Source organism: Abramis brama (assembly GCF_963993115.1).
Source record: "Abramis brama genome assembly, chromosome: 24".
Lineage (NCBI taxonomy): Eukaryota > Metazoa > Chordata > Actinopteri > Cypriniformes > Leuciscidae > Abramis > Abramis brama.
In genome coordinates, this window is record NC_139986.1 from 10,162,243 (window position 1) to 10,179,916 (window position 17,674).

At 39.9% G+C, this 17,674-nt stretch overlaps 1 protein-coding gene across 1 annotated transcript in view; it reads right to left on the reverse strand.

Annotated features, from left to right (window-relative positions):
* Positions 1 to 17,334, reverse strand: part of LOC311075164 (ADP-ribosyl cyclase/cyclic ADP-ribose hydrolase 1) — a gene marked incomplete at its 5' end in the record, with an annotated part of 174,732 nt that extends 157,398 nt beyond the window's left edge. The window contains 2 exons of the mRNA XM_084102362.1: positions 15,258 to 15,384; positions 17,222 to 17,334. Of these exons, the coding sequence (XP_083958488.1) occupies positions 15,258 to 15,384; positions 17,222 to 17,334 (240 nt within the window). The remainder of the gene's footprint in view (positions 1 to 15,257; positions 15,385 to 17,221) is intronic.
* Between the last annotated feature and the right edge of the window lie 340 nt (positions 17,335 to 17,674).

The following is a 17,674-nucleotide window of genomic DNA, read 5'->3' on the forward strand; positions in this document are numbered from 1 at the left end:
AAGCACTCACCAGAAAATCCTGAAATTTCCAAACCGTTAACAACGGAGCTTTCTACTGCATTATTATGGCCCAAGGTGCGGATATGAATCTTGCATTTGCGTCCTTCCATGTTCAACTTGTCAATGAGCTTCCTGGTGCAGAAAGTTCCTGTACTCCCTGGGTCCAGAAAAGCATAGGTTTCGATAACCTTGTTTCCCTTTAAGCACTTCACCTTAACAGGCAAAATGGGAAGAATTCCATTGCAGTGGCCAACCCCTGTAAGACAACAAGCGGAGGATGCTGTACAGCTGTCAGAAGTATTTAACTGCTCAGTAATTTTCTGCTCACCATCCTTCTGATCCTTTTGAGTAACCCTTTCCTTCTCTCCTATGTGCAAAACACTGGGGTGCGTTCGGTTGCACTTGTTGCAAATGATGCGCCTATCGCAATTCTTACTCAAGTGTCCTGTGCACAAGCAACTGAAACACAAACCTTTCTCCTTTAGATAGTCCAGTTTCTCCCTATGTGTCTTTCTTCCCAGTTTAAAACATTGTTCCAAAACATGATTACCAGCAGCACAATACAGGCAGGAAATAGAATCAGTCTTGGTAAAGGATGTCACTTTGTTCTGAGCCTTTTCCTTCTTGTAACTATCTGGTTTGCTGTATCCATCCTCAATGACCACCTGTGTTGCAAAGCTGTTTCTTCCCAGCTGAGGTTTCACCTGTGACTTGCTTGCTTTTGTAGCTCCTTTGATAACAGGTGAAGTGTCCTGTATGTCACCAAAGACTGGATCTGAAGTGATTCTGACCTGGCGCTCGATGTACTCCACAATGTCTGAGAATCGTGCTCTTCGACCAGTTCTCTCCAGTATCTCACATGCCTTTGCTCTCCACTTGTCTCGGAGTTTATATGGAAGCTTCTGACTCAGAATCTTTATGTTTGCTGGCATATTAACTTCCTCCAAGTACTGAAGATCATCCATAGCGTTGGAACACTCACGGAGGAAGAGTCCATAAGCTTTGAGTGCTTTGGGGTCCTCAGCTTTGATACTTGGCCATCCTGTGACCTTCTCCATGTAGGCTTCCGTTATCTTAAACTCATTTCCAAAGTGCTCCTTGAGCAATTTTTTGGCAACATCAAATCCTTTATCTGCAGTCATATGAAGGCAGCTGCGTACAATATCCCTTGGCTGCCCCATAGTAAATTGCTCAAGATAGTACAAACAGTCTCCTTTACAGCTGGTCTTTGCTTCCACACAGTGTTCAAACGCCTTTATAAATGTGTTAAACCTTAGAGGATCTCCATCATAAATTGGAATTTCTCGGCGCGGCAGCAGTTGTAACGTTTGCATTTTGACAAGGAGAGCTGTTATGTCATTCTGTTGCTGCAGCAAATTGTAGAGACCTGCTGTCTGATGATGGCTTTGCAGTGGTTGAAACACTTGTTGGTCTAGAGTGGGTTGAAAGCTTTGACTGAAGGTTGTCTTTGATTGTAACTGAGGGGGTTGAGAGCCTTGAATGACAGTTGGCTTTGGCAAGATAGTTGGCGTGGCTAATGGTGAAGCATTGCTTTGTAGTGGTAGAGATGCATGTCGCTGTGAAGGCAGAGGCACATATATGGAGGCCTGTGGATTGAGAGAGGTGGGCGGGAGCTTAGATCTAGCCCCTTTCCTGATATAGGAAGCCATTCCATCAGCTTGCCTTGAATGGACGCTGCTACCAACCTGTAGCACTGCTAGCTTAGCAGAAGTGGCAGCTATCTCAATGTCCAGCTCAAGCTGCTCCCTTTTTCTCCTCAAGATGAGCTCCTGCTCCTCCAATGCATGCTTATCCTTTAAGGCAGCAGCTCGAGCCAAGAGCACAGCCTGTTCCGCCTTCGCCCTGCGTCTGGCTGAAGAAACGGAGGATCTACTACTGGAGGATCCGCTACTTGAGCCATGGTGCCTTGACTGCACGTTTGAAATGCTGTCTTGAGGTTGAATCTGATCCTCCTCTTCCTCATCCATTACACCAGCAGCTCCTCTGCCGTTGCTGGCATCAACCTCATTTCCATTTTCAGCATTGACATCAACAGTTTGAGTTTCAATTTGACCCGGCAAATCATCATGATCATCATCAACTTTGGTACTTGAACAAGCTTTAGTGTCATACAACCATTGATTTGTACCCACAAAAAACTCATTGAAACTCAACATTTTAGCTTGGTACCATATTTCATGTTTGTTTGCTTCATCAGCAGGCAATAAACCCAATAAAGATGTATGTACATGCTTTATCTCATCACACAACTTATTGAACGTGTTAAATTCATTTTCAACCTCACTTACAAGCTCTTTATCACCCATCAATTTAGCAATAGAATTTTTTGCATTCAACAGTTTACTAAATTTAGACTTTCTTTCCTTTTCTAAAGTGGTTATTTTTTCCAACAAAGCTTTGGGTGTTAATTTAACCACACGTTTTTCAGTTACAGTTTTTACCCCTACACCCACACAAAGTTCAGTCTCATGGCCAAGTTGGCCTTTTTCCTTTTCTGCCATAATGACCACGCAAAGTGAATTGGCTTATTATTCAATAAGCCCGCAAATAGTTTGTGTTGCGCAACAACTCGTCTAGACGCGGAAAGTTATTTTTAGACGGTTGCGAGTTTACTACCAATGCATTGGTTTTACGTGAATGTGTGCACACAAATTACCATGGCCATTCATAATATCAGTGCTGATCACCACGTACCCCAATAGAGCGTTGGCCGGCTTTGATGCGTGTCCCTATGTAATGATGCTGGTATTCCGGTGACCCTTTAACTCGCTCTGGTGCAGCTCCTTTCAGCAATCGGCAACTCCAAACATTTGCCCACCTCACATCCGTGGTTTCCAAATGAACACCGTTAAATCCACAATATGACAGGTCCGCATCCTTACGATGAACGATTATCCAAATGAAGCAGTTTTCGACCTAATATGTACTGACTAAGTCCTAAACGAAGTCTAGTACTGGTTGCTAATATAGCGAATTAATTTTAGACGTGTGCCTGTATGACCTCACACAAAACAAACGGAATCTTCAGTAATGTTAAGTATTATCTAGCAAGTTTATTTTCCTCCATATATCATACAGCGGTAATATCTTAACTCATAATACATATAACAAAACAACAAACCGAATTGTTCACCACAAAGGCACAGCACAAAGGCACAGTCGAAAACTGTTTGCTTCCCAATCAGCAACACCTGTGTCTGGGTTTCCTCTGAGTTAAATAACCTACCCAGGCTGATCTGAGATCAGCTGAGCCACAAAACACATACAGCCCCCTAGTGGCACAGGACAAAATTACATAAATAATACAAAATGAATATGGCTCATACACTGAGTAAGAAGGGAATTATTATTGATTAAACAATATTCTTAGTCATTCAGAGAGTTCATTTATAGGATTTATAAGTGATATAAAGGGTTTCACATGAAGAAGAATATAACTGAGATGTGTTGCTTTAAGAATAATGAGGGAGATTAAAGTTTGCCTGTAATGCACTTGGAAAAAATGTGCTTTTGCCTAACAATCTTGTATTGCTTTTTTCTCAATGGCTGTTGCTTTATGTTTATCCCGCCTTCTTAGATAGAGGGTGATTCTGATTGGATGAGATCGGGGTAGAGACTGACAGGGAGGCGATGCGAAGAGGGGTGAGAGTCTATCATGCTATCATGTTACTGGGAGTACCATCAACAACAGAGGTGGCATACATTGAAGACACGGTCCAAACCATAAAAGCTGTTGGCAAGGTGAGAGTAAAAGACTCCAAAGAGGGGAAAACTCCAGATACTGTTATGGTATTGTGTGAATGCCATGAAATAATTGACTCATCTCGCATACCAGCCGAGTTGCGGAGAGCTGATGGTGAAGATCCATGGAGAGTTATTGTAGCATCGACTGATTTTCATGCTTCTGATTTCGCAGAGAAGTTGAAAAGATTTATTTGTGAGGAAGGAAAATCCATGAGTGATGTGGGATCATTTAACCCTTGTGTTATGTTGCGGGTGAATTTGACCCGTTTAGATTTTCTAGTTGTTGGAAATACTGGTTAACCTATGTTTTTTCTTGATATTTTGTGACTTTTTCTCATTTATCATCATGAACATGCATGCAAAGTTTCAACATGCTGGTGTTTTTTGATATATACAAACAAAATTACTGGTACTTTCGTGATGTTAGCGGGTCAATTTGACCCGCATATTTTAACGCTCTAAGGCAACTGTACGGACCCAAAATAATAACATTTCTTGGTTATATATATATATTTTTTTTTTTTACTACCTTATGAAGCTAAAAAATTTGGTTTTCCACACTTATTTCAATACAGAAAAATATTTTGTCAGCCACAGATGGTAAAAATTACCTATCATTTATTTTTTCAAGCTACCTGAAATAATATTAAACCTTTTTTTTCTTCTTGATATTTTGTGACTTTTTCACATTTATCATCATGAACATGCATGCAAAGTTTCAACATGCTTGGTGTTTTTTGTTTTGACATATACAAACAAAATTACTATTACATTTATGATGTTCGCAGGTCAATTTGACCCTCATATGTCAGGGCATCAACTCCAGTTCTAAAGTGTAAGTGTATCTAAAAGTGCTCTAACCCAAACCAAACACACTTGAAAAAGCTAAATCATGGTGTTCAGAGTTAATTGCAAATTACAAATGGAAATCTTTGACAGACACAGATAGTAAAATAAGCTCTCATTTATATATTCAAGATATCTGAAATATCTTGAGACTTCGACATAGACAGCAGGAAAAATGAGCTCAGATTAATTGATTAATTGTTCAGTTATGATGTTCTAAGCAAAAAAAAAAAAGTAAAATAAAATGTATATGCAAATATATATAAATATAATGTATATTCAAATTTTGTCAAAACAAAACAGTTTTTAAAAAATGGTTAAAAAACATTTTCATCTTCAGATATACATCTTACATCTTCAGATATATATTTTTTGGAATATTTGACAAATGTTGATATTAAAAGTTTACAGTTTGTACCTGAATCTTTGTTGTTTTTCATAGTGTGATTTTTGAGGAATTGTATTGAATCCAATTAGGGTCAATTTGACCCGAACCATAAGGGGAGTGCACAGAATTCCAACATAACACAAGGGTTAAATACAGGCAATTGGTTTATAAAACATTGATCAAAATTAAGATACAATTTATACAAAACGAAAATCTTTTAAAAGAGACTTTCTACAAAACAAAACTCAATGAAGTGGTAAAAAGTGGTCATGTTTTACCCACTCCATGTCTCCAAGATATATTGCGCATCTCAAAATGTATCATATCATGCTGGATGCTCATTTTCATAATCAACATTGATTAAATTAAAAACATAATGATGTCACATATTTTCCAACCCAGCCCTCAGCCCTGTTGCAACCGTCGTTGTTTAGGTACCTTAAACGCGCATGTACAGTCTCGGAGTCATCGCTGCAACCAGGAGATGAAGAGAGCTGAGATCCACATCACCTTGCACATCTTCGTCTCTGCCACCCCAGGGTGATAGCACGGCTAGTGCAGCTAGCGTGACCAGCGCCGTTGCTAGGAGGGCGCCAGCGCCTCTGCCTCGCGAGTGGATGATAGCCCTGAAGACGCCTAGCAATCGTATACCTTTAGTGGTAGTATACTTTGCTCCAGCTATTTTAATTGTATATCCATAAGCTATGTAAGATGTAAAATTGAAAGAATGAATGAAATAAATAATGCTTTTTGGGGCCCTAATGTGCTGGAAAATAACTATTAATTAAAAAAAAAAAAAAGTCTAAGGTTTCTTTACATTCTTAGCTTTAAGTGTCAATTATCACTAATAATTGTTTGTTACATTTTCTATTTTGTTTCATTTCTATTTTTAAGACGCAATTAAGCAAAAAACAAACAAACAAAAAGACAGGTATTTGCCTCATATATATATATATATATATATATATATATATACACACAATATGTATTTGATGAACTCTTAAAGCCTATCTTCGTGAAAAAAGGTTAAATATTATTATTTTCAATGACATTCATGTGCAATGGGGGGAGTAGGCCTAATACAATATGTTCCTATGAACCACAGCGTGTTTAACACATAAACGATAAGTTCAGTTAAATTAAGTGAAATTAACAGTTTTGTTTTGATAGCTGGTAGCTTTATTCCTTACCTGTCGAAGTTTATAGTTTGAATCGATCTGCCATGTTTTTTTGTTTGTTTGTGTTTGTTTTTTGCATCTTTTATCCACACTAGTTCACTTTCTGTTAATTTATTTAAGTGTAGACAAAGCTTCCATGCAGGATCTGGGTGCTTGCTGTGTGAAAAATCGATCGATAAAGGGATATAGCAAAGGAAGTGCATTTAAACTCGCTTGCGCGTGCACGCGAGGGGGAGTGCGATTTGTCCGGGGAGTCGGATTTCGGTAGGCTACAACACCGGCAACGGTAAATGGCAGTGAGCCCAGCCCACCCATCCGAGAAGTGTCGACTCTTATTTTGAAAAGGGCTTATTGAGGGGGTGTGACATCACATTGAAGCAATACCCCTGATTGGCTGACTACACGTGTGGATTGTAGTCACACACTCTGCGGAAAGATAGTGCCAAAAAGATCTGTAGACGTGTGCAGAGGGATCTGTTAATGCCCTGTGATCTGCAAACACAGATTCAACACTTGCATGCTGAGCTTTGCACAGAATGTGTAAGAATGTCTTTTTACAGTGGTTTGAAAATACAAGTTAGACTGTGTTTGTTTGCAAATTGTGAGGAGGGCATTTGTAGATTTTTTAATGGGAAAAACAGCGAAACAGTTGTGCCAAAATTCTGAAAACAAATGCAACACAATCTACAAACAAATAATGACCCTCATGCGCAGACAAATCACTTTGCGTTCATTCAAATTCTGGTTGTCAAGTACAAGTCACTGATTTCTATTTGTGAATCATAAAGAGTTTGTTTGCGGATTTTAAATCTATTTGTAGATCACATTTTATATTTGTATGTCATGAAGAGTCTGTTTGTGGATTTTTTATCTATTTGTAGATCTTGTTTTACATTTGCGGATCATGAGGAGTTTGTTTGCAGATTTGGAATCTATTTACAGATTGTGTTTTACATTTGCAGATTATGAGGAGTTTGTTTGCAGATTTTTAATTTATTTGTAGATCTTGTTTTGTGTTTACAAATTGTAATATGCATTTTTGACTCAGAGGGCCCTATTTTAACGATCTGAAACGCAAGTATCAAAGCGCAAAGCGCAAGTAACTTTGTGGGCGGGTCTTGGCGCTGTTGCTATTTTCCCAGCGGGATAAATGACTCTTGCGCCAGGCGCAAATCTAAAATGGGTTGGTCTGAAGTAGCTTCATTATTCATAGGTGTGGTTTGGGCGTATCGTGAAATAAACCAATCAGAGCGACATCTCACATTCCCTTTAAGAGCAGGCGCGCTTTGTTCTAAAGCGGATTCCTATTATAACGGCGTATTTGCCAGGCGCGCGCCAGGAGCGGTTCACAGCCAAGGAGAGCAACGCTCTCGTAAGGGACGTTGGGGATGGAGAAACCCACCCAAATTAACTTCGGTTAAAAAGGCGTATGATAATTTGGGTAAATGTGTAAGCTAGATGTATGCTTTTATAATAAATTGTCTATCTATCTATCTATCTATCTATCGTAATAATATATGATTTGCAAAAATGAAAACTGCTGCTTCTGTGTAGATGAGAGAATCAAAGTGTATGCGCGTTGTGCACACGCTACATTGATTATGGCCAAGCATGCGCCCTTAAAATAGCATATGAATAACATGCGCAACCCGCCACTGACTTTAAACTATTTTTTCCTGGTTAGTGGCGCAATTGTTTTCTAAACCTGCAAAATAGCATGAAGGAACGTTTGCGCCGGAACACGCCTCCTTTTTTGCGCTGAACCGCCCAGGGAGCGCAAGTTCATTCCCTAGTTTAGCGATGTGCTTTTGTGGAGGGAAAAGCGCGCTTTGCGCGGGTGCAAAATAGGAATGATACATGCGTCGGTGTACAAAGTCAATTGCGCTGGGTGCAAGATAGGGCCCATAGTCTCTTCATTTTCAATGATTATGGCATTATTTTGTCACAACAGCGAAACAATAGTGCCAGAATTCTGAAAACAAATGTGACACAATCTACAAACAGAACATGATCTTCACCTGCTAACAAGTCACTTTACATTAATTCAAATTCTGGTTTTCAAGTACAAGTCACTGATTTCTATTTGTGAATCAGGATGTGTTTATTTGTGGATTTTTAATCTTTTTGTAGATCATGCTTTATATTTGTGGATCACAAAGAGTTTGTTTGAGGACTTTGTATCTATTTGTAGATCTTGTTTACATTTGCGGATTATGAGGACTTTGTTTGCGGATTTTTAATCTATTTGTAGATTGTGTTTTGTGTTTACAAGTTGTAATATCTATTTGTGACTTTTAGACTGTCCATTTTCAATGGTTTAGGCATCAATTTACCCCCATACTAAACCTCCTGGTTTCTTGGAGTTGTTGACTGAGATAAAGACAGCTGAAGAGAATGAGCTTGCGAGACATAGGATTGGAATGCCAGTGAAATCATTGAATCTAAAAACTGATTCTAAAGTGGATTCTACTGTGGTGAATAAGCTTAGAGCTGAACTTCAAGAGCTGAAATTGAAGATGAGGAAAGATTTATCTAAGGTGCCTGCTGATTCCATGAGGACTGATTCTGCTGCAGTGAAGCAAGAGAAGAAAAGAGAGAATACTCATGGAGACACTGAGGTGGAAGAGTTGAAGATGCAGATTCAGAAGTTGAACAAACGTCTGGAAGTGATGAGCATAAACTCAACTGCTGAGCAGATTCAGACAAAGAGGCTGAATTACAGAGAAATGCTTTTGCGAAGAAATGCTGAGAGAAGGTTGCAGCCTAAGGAGAATTTCTTCTGTTACCGTTGTGGTGAAGACAGACATATTACCACTAAGTGCAGAGCAACAGAGAATACTGGAAAAGTGATTCAAAAGCTGGTCAGATCACTCCATAGAGCTAAAGCTGAAGTGAGCAGAGCAAAGGATGATTCTATTGTGTCCGGTGGTCCAGATTGTTTCTCAAAGAAGGGAACTACCGATGGCAGTGAGAAGGATTGTGTGCCGAGAGGTCTTGTGGGGCAAGTTTCTACCATTTCAGTTGAAGTGAATGGATGTTCATGCAGTGCATTGCTTGACAGTGGGTCGCAAGATACCATTGTCTTTGAGCATTTTCATGCGAAACATTTGTCAAATGTTCCAATTCAACCATTGAGTGGATTGTCAATTTGGGGACTGAGTGCTAGTACTTCTCCATACAAGGGATATATTCTTGAGGATGTGTCATTTCCTGAGTCGCTCACAGAGCTGCAGAGGAAGGAAGAAGTGACTGACTGTGTGGAAGGGAGTGTAAAGTGGATGGGTCCTGGAGATCTGAAGATACCTCAGAATGGTGAAAAGTATGTGTGAGTGTAATGAGTGGAACTGAAGAAACAGACTAGAGAAGATATTCTGATTGTGGAAGCCACTGATGAGAACCAGTTACCTGCTGGAGTGTTTGTTCCTTCGGCTGTCTTGCATTCATCTGATGTGGATGTGGATAGTTTCAAGTTGCTGGTGTGTAATGAGACTGGGAAGGACATAGCTATTTCTGAAGGACCTGTGATGGTGAATGTGTTTCATACGGATACTGTAACAGTGATGCAAAGAGAACAGACATCTGTGGATGTCTGTTGGATCCGAATATCTTTAACTTTGGTGATTCTCCAATACCAAGTAATTGGGAAGGAAGATTGAGAAAGAAGTTGTCTGAGCGTGGAAATGTGTTTTCCATATCCGAGTGGGATGTGGGGAAAGCGAAGGATGTTACTCATACAATCAGGCTGAAGGATAGTACACCTTTCCAAGAGAGGTCGAGGCGGATTGCTACAGCTGACATAGATGATGTGTGTCGTCATCTGAAGGATCTGCTGGCTGCAGGAGTTATTAAGGAATCGAGGAGTCCTTATGCGTCACCCATAGTCATAGCTCGAAAGAAGAATGGTGCTATCAGGATGTGCATTGACTATAGAACTCTGAACTCCAGAACTATACCTGACCAGTATACAACACCGAGGATAGAAGATGCTTTGGATTGTCTGACGGGAAGTAGGTGGTTTTCAGTGTTGGATTTGAGGAGTGGCTACTATCAAATCGAAATGGCTTCTGAAGATAAAGAGAAGACTGCGTTCATTTGTCCTCTTGAATTCTACCAATTTGAGCGGATGCCTCAGGGGATATCGGGAGCTCCTGTGACATTTCAGAGATTGATGGAGAGGGCAGTTGGAGACATGCACTTACTACAAGTGATCGTGTACCTGGATGATCTGATTGTTTTCGGAAGAACATTGGAAGAACATGAAGAGAGACTGATGAAAGTGCTTGATGGATTGGAGGAGTTTGGGCTGAAATTATCAGTTGATAAGTGTCAATTCTGCCAACCGTCTGTCAAGTATGTGGGACATACTGTGAGTACGGAAGGCATAACACCAGATCCAGAGAAGGTAAAGGCTGTGAAGGAGTGGAAGATACCTCATGATCTGAAGTCATGATTGTTTCTTGGATTTTGCGGATTCTATCGCAGATTTGTCAAGAATTACTCCAAGATCGTAAGGCCTTTAATGGAATTGACCAAAGGGTATGCACCTGTGAGGGGTAAAAAGAAGGTAGAGAAGAAAGGGAAATACTTCCAAGAGAAGGAATCCTTTGGAGAGAGGTGGACTGACGAATGCACGGAAGCATTTCATTCTATTATCAAGTGTTTGACTCATGCACCTGTACTGGCGTATGCTAATCCATCTAAGCCGTAAATACTGCATGTGGATGCTAGCTTGAAAGGGCTGGGAGCAGTCTTGAATCAAGAGTACACTGAGGGGTTGAGACCAATTGCATTCGCAAGCCGGAAACTGAGTAAGGCGGAACAACGATATCCCATTCATCAGTTGGAGTTCCTGGCTCTGAAATGGGCGGTTGTTGACAAATTCCACGGCTACTTTTATGGAACAAAATTCACAGTAAGGACAGACAACAGAGGAACAAAAGACTCCGTGAGCTTGGAAAAGGAGACTGTGTGCTGGTGAAGAATTTTGCTACAACTGGGAAGCAGAAATTGAGAGATAAGTGGAGTGCAGTACCTTACCTTGTTCTGGAGAAGCTGGAGAATTTGCGTGTGTACAGGGTGAAGCCGAAGACTGGAACAGGAGGGGTGAGAACTTTGTACAGAGATCACTTGTTGCCTATTGGTGAGGGAGTGAGAATAAACTTACCTTCAGAGAGGGAGGACAGTTCACGCCACGTGGTGTCCAGATCTAAAACTGTGGAAAGAAGACAGAAGAAAGTCGTGAATCACTAAAGAGAGAATCGTGAATCAGTGGACTGGAATTCTGAGAGTGATGACAGTAGTGATTGTGTTTATTATCCAGTTGGAAGGACTGTGAACCTTGAAAGACTGTCTTTTCCGTCAACTGAGGGGGAAAACGTACAGAGTCCTGATAGGTCTCGAGAGGATCCTGATCAGGTGGAAGTGACTGGAGGAGAGGAGTCTGATGCTCAAATGGAGGGGAACATTGAGGATTCAGTTTCTGAAGAAGAAGGAATTGAAACTGTGAATGTTGCGAGTGGAGAAGAGGAACTTGGAAGAAGGAGGAATTATCCAAAGAGGATGATTAAACCAGTTCAGAAGTTGAGTTATGATGAACTTGGAAAGTCTTCTGACAAGCCTTTGACTATAGTGTATAGGGGTATGGTTGTGAAGATTCAAGAGTCTTCTAAGAAGAAGAGTGCTTGCAGAACATTGTGATATCATCCAATGGCCACATGTGAACACTGTGTTCAGCAGAAGATGTACCCAAAGTCTGAAGTTTAACTTCTAAAGTCTAACTAACTTTAGCTGGACAATAACTTTATTCTAGAGCTACTATAGAGCCAAAACAATCTCTGTTACTTTAATTTCCTATTATCAATGTAAAGCCGCTTTGGAACAATCTACATTGTTAAAAGCGCTATATAAATGAAGATGACTTGACTTGACTTGAAGTCTTATAACAGTTGTAGTTGGAAACTCATGAGGACATGAGTAATTTAGTAGGGGGAGAGTGTAACCCAGGTGGGTTATTAATATTCCGTATAGGGTTATTAATATCTTATTTCTGAGAATATTACAGAAATAGTTAATTCTGAGTAAGAAGGGAATTATTATTGATTAAACAATATTCTTACTGTGCGTTCACACCGGACGCAAATAGCGCGTCAAATTTGCGCCTGCCGCATCTAGTTATACGCTTGACCACAGAGGACACTGATTCGCTGGACTCTGATCAGAGTGTTTCTAGATCGGGTGAGATCTGGATTTCGTTTGCTGCTGTCGGGGAAGAAGATAGTGAGCTGATGGGTCATGTAAGAGCCAGTGTTCTCGTATGTGCTCGTGGAGGATGAAGAGCTGCTGAACTGTGAGGTTTGCTGACTGAGGAATTCAGGTGATCTTGTTTTATTTTATTTGCTCAATAGAGTGAAGAGGCCATTTGTTGTTTCTAGGCCACAGTGAACTCTAGCAACGGTACAGGCCTGCAACGAGGGGTTGGGTGGTGACTTTTACATTGTGTGTGTGCGCGCATATATACGAGTGATCACTCAAAAGGTACCTTAAAGTGTTTAATTTTTCCAAAAAGATAAAATGAGTATTAAGAATTGTTATTGCTGATTTATGTGAGGTAACTGAAAAGGTTATTCTGTTATTTGATCTTTTGCATTCTATTGGAATAATATATAGTGATTTAATTCACTTAAAGTTAAAGAGTAAAAGTGAATTGCTTTTAGTTATTTTCTGAAAGATAAAATAAGTAATAAGAGATTTACATTTGAAGTTTATTGATCATTTAAGATTCAATACAAGTGAATAAACAAATTTTATATTTCCTTTATTGTGTGTGAATAAATCTTATTGTTTTGGTTATATTTACCAAATTGTGTTGCTTGCAGTCAATTAGGAGAGACATATTCCTAGACTAGAAAGGGAAAGAATAACATTATTGCATAGTTGCAAGTCGAGAGACACATTTAAAGAATCCGGAGCGTCACTTGGGTTACACTCAGAGCATAGGGGGCGCTACATATATATACATATATGTGTGAAGTGATAGATGTTTTAATTAATAACTAACATTTGTTTTTCTTGCAGGAACAACATTCATATGCTTTTATGCATGTTCCCCTTTTTGCGAAAACTTGTGTTGCCATACCCCTTTTTACTCTGGTTGTGTGAGTGTAAAAATAACAAATATGGGAAATGAAACTAGACAGATGACTAGGTTTGAAACCCTGTGATTATGAAGGAATCATTACCTAGCAACAGAAGGGCTTGTCTAAAAAGAACCAATCAAATTGTGGGAAATTATGCAAAGTTTCATGTCATTTTGCCATACCCCTTATTCTATAAATACTGTTGTATTTGTGTTTTCGGTGGCATTCTCAATGGAATTTGTCTGAGAACCTCCGGCCTTGCTCCTTCTTGGGAGATTCTCTGGAGAACTGCTCTCAGATCCCCCGGCCGTGATTAAAGCATTTTGAGGACATTTGCTGAAGTCTGTTTGTCGATTTTTGCCGCACAACAAGGAAGCTAGTTAGGGGAACAGGTATTAGCACCCAGCCGACGTCAATGTGTAGATGCGCTAGGGTATAGGATTAGACTCAGCTGAAGTCAACTGTAGACTCGGCTGGAGTATAGACTAAACGTCGACTGCAGACGTTAGGGGACGTCGATTGTAGACGAGACCCAGGGGACGTCGATTGTAGACGAGACCCAAGTACGTAGTTAGGTTTAGGGAAAAATCTACCACAGTGACTATTATGCTTAGATCACATATAAGTCATGCAATTGTTATAACTATTGGATGGTTGACTGAAAGTGTTTCTTGTTTCCTATCAGTATGATCGTATGCTCATAATTCAGAAGATGGCTTGATTGAAATCTGTGTAAGATGTATCGTATTCTTAAAATAGGAATCATGTCTAAACTGTACTCTCTGTTAGAGCTGGAAAGTAAAGAGACCACAGATAATGCATAATTTACGATGAGAGGGGAAGAAAATGCCACCTCTCAAATAAAGACAGCGTCTAATTGGTCAGAACTCATCCAGGAGGCTGGACAAACTTCTGAGTTTAAAATCTTAGGACATGAACAAAGCATTGGAGTAGCCATGACGATGTAGACGAGTAGACGAGCAGGCAAAAGACTGCAGATCAAGATTAGAAGAAGATGGGTTAAACAGCTTCTTTCAAGCCATCTAACTACTCTCGTCTCACTTTTTTCTCTTACTTTCTTTTCCGTTAAGAGTCTCGGTTCTAAGTTAAGTTTTGCTGCACAGTTTTGGGCCAACGATTCAACAGAAAAGCCTGCTTCCAACTTCAAAGACTTTCCATCCATCCACCAACACACCATGTGATTGGCCGCCCAAGACATCCATCCCGACAAGACGAGACAGCTAGCCTATCAACAAACCAGGGAAACCCCTTTTAGGCCGACGAAGAGAATCCCCAAAGGAATGCAACAAACGCAAGTAGCAGCCTCCAGACTCTTAGCTGAACTAATGCTTTGATATAAAATGTAAAAATATTTTAAAGAGAAGTGTTCTTGTGTTATGTGCTTACGAATTTAATGTCTTAAACTGCTGATCTATGTTACCGTGCTAATAAATAGTGTTTTCACTATAGTTTGGATAGTAATATCCGCTGCAGAGCTGATAGTTACAATGATAAACACTAAGCATAGCGCCATGCGCCAATGGCTTCTGTGTGTTGTTATGCATAACGTATAGTCTGTTTTGGTTTCGTTTTCACTGTGTTCGGTCACTGTTTTGCCTGTCTGAGTTCCCAGTTAGTTTCCCTGGCTGTTAATTAGTTTCTACACACCTGTTTTTCCCATGTATTTAAGCCCTGATTTTTATTCTGTTCTTTTGTCTGGTTTCGTCTAAGGGGCTGTTTACTCGACACCGTTTTCAACTAATACCGTTTTATGCGTTTTGGCCGTTAATTTACACGAAAACGGCATTTTGGGTGCCTGAAAAGAAAACTTTTGAAAACAGGTTTCAAAGTTTTAAAGGGTTAATCTAAAGATTGAATACATCTTTAAATAACTTTCTATATTGTTGTTTAGTTTCTTATGTGAAAACACTTGAAAGAAATCACCTTGCCACATGGTAAAATCTGAGTGATGGCCCGGAACATTTTTTGGTAATCTTTAACTCTCACATCGCAGGGTGATCTCCTAACCACAGCCTTTTCAAACTCCTGCCATATCTCCTCACAATTATACCTGTTAGAGAGAAAATTACAACATTTCTCCAATTTATAATTACATTTTTCAAGGACTTAATGCAATACTGTATTATCTAATGAACGTGAAAGTGATGAGCCAGATGCCAGAGCTGAACTGTCTCTGCAAATACTGCAAATATCAATGAAATCAAATGAGAACAGACTTAAAGGAACACGCCGACTTTTTGGGACTTTAGCTTATTCACCTTATCCCCCAGAGTTAGATTAGTCCATACATACCCTTCTCATCTCCGTGCGTGCTGTAACTCTGTCTGACGCACCCACCGCTAGCCTAGCTTAGCACAAAGACTGGCGGTAAACGGCTCCAGCTAGCATACTGCTCCCAATAAGTGACAAAATAATGCCAACATTTTCCTATTTACATGTTGTGATTTGTATAGTCACAGCGTGTACGAATAACAAGGTCACATGAGATACAACCAATCTTCTAACCGTATACATACTGGGAACTATATTCTCAGAAGACGAAGCACTGCTACTTCTGCGGAGTGATTTACTCCAATTCTGAGCGAACTCTGCTCCTCACCACGGGCCTTCTCAAGTGCTGCGAGCAAATCACTCCGCCCAAGTAGCAGTGCTTCGCCTTCTGAGAATATGTGACCATGTTATTTGTACACGCTGTGACTATACAAATCACAACATGTAAATAGGAAAATGTTGGCGTTATTTTGTCACTTATTGGGAGCAGTCGGGTCAATTTTTTTATTTTATTTTTTTATTTTACAGATTGGGCTTTGGTCGGACTCGGGCTCATTTAGCTTTTCTCCTTTCATCGTGCCCATAATATACATGCAGAGCGCAGGCTATATTGTTATATTGATAATATTATAAATATGCAACGCAATATGCGATCACGCGAGTAACGTGCAATGCATTAGGTGACAGTTGACCATGCAGAGCAGCAGGGAGAAGTTGGAGCGTGGGGAGTTACTAAAAGTTCCCAGTGCTTCAGGAAAAGCTGCATTTTGAAAGAGTTTTGATTTGATTACCGAGCCTGAAGCCTTCAACAGTGGATGCTATTCTTTTTCTTCACAACACTCGCGAATAAACAGTGAATGAGCCTACTCAGTTCAACGGATTTTTATTTCTTTATTATATTTTTATTATTATTTAACGTTAGCCATTTGGCGAAGAGTTCTTTGAAACGTTGTTCTTCAGTAAAGTTACTTGACATCAAAAAAAGGTAGGCCGTAAATCTTTATTTACTGCTGGATCACATTTGGCTATATAATATTCTCTACTGCATGCTTATGCTTCTCTGTAATGGACAGTCTGTATTAATATTTGTGGGCATAATTGTCGGTGGTGGTAGTTATGTTTGAGGTCTATAATAAAATTTTACCTAGTAGCGTGTGTAGTGTGTGCGTCTAGCAGAGACAGCGCGCATCAGAGAGAGCGCGCGTCAGAAAGAGCTCAAAGTGATATTGATGTTGCTCTCGGGTCGGGTTCGGGCTGAAAAATTGCAGACGTTTTCGGGCTGGGGCCGGATTAGGGCTTGAACACCACGGGCCAGGTCTCGGTTATGGCTGGATGTTTTGCTCCGTGCAGGGCTCTAGGCAGTATGCTAGCTGGAGCCCTTTACCTCCAGTCTTTGTGCTAAGCTAGGCTAGCGGTGGGTGCGTCAGACAGAGTTACAGCACGCACAGAGATGAAAATGGTATGTATGGACTTATCTAACTCTGGGGGATACGGTGAATAAGCTAAAGTCCCAAAAAGTCGGCATGTTCCTTTAATAAAACAATATATTATTACATTTTCCTATTTAGATATTTTAAATAAGCAATATTAGTTTGCAAAATGCTTATACATCTTACCTGGGGTGGGGATTAACCAGGGTTACATATTCATAACACCGTCCGATGACAATCTGTTTAAGATTCGGGGTGGTCCCAAACTTTGCTGTTACGTCCGTGAGAAAAAACAGCATGGCAAATTCTAAAGATATTATAACATGGGAAGCAAGGGATAAGAAAGAGGGGAAACAAGAGCACATTAATCTGGTTTTAATTTATTTGCACTGGCTTCCAGTTTGCTACAGAATTTATTTTAAAGTGTTGCTTTAAAACATTTGCATAGTAGGTCTTTAAATCCTTGAATGGATTCAAAAAAGTTTCTTGAAAGCTCAAGTGTATTTTAAGTATTCTTTATGTAGTAAGTATACTTATATCAATGTACTAGAAGTATACTTGTAAGTGTACTGTTTCAATACTAATTGGGACTAAATTGGTCCACTTATTAGTGTATAAAAGTATACTTAAGTATTCTTT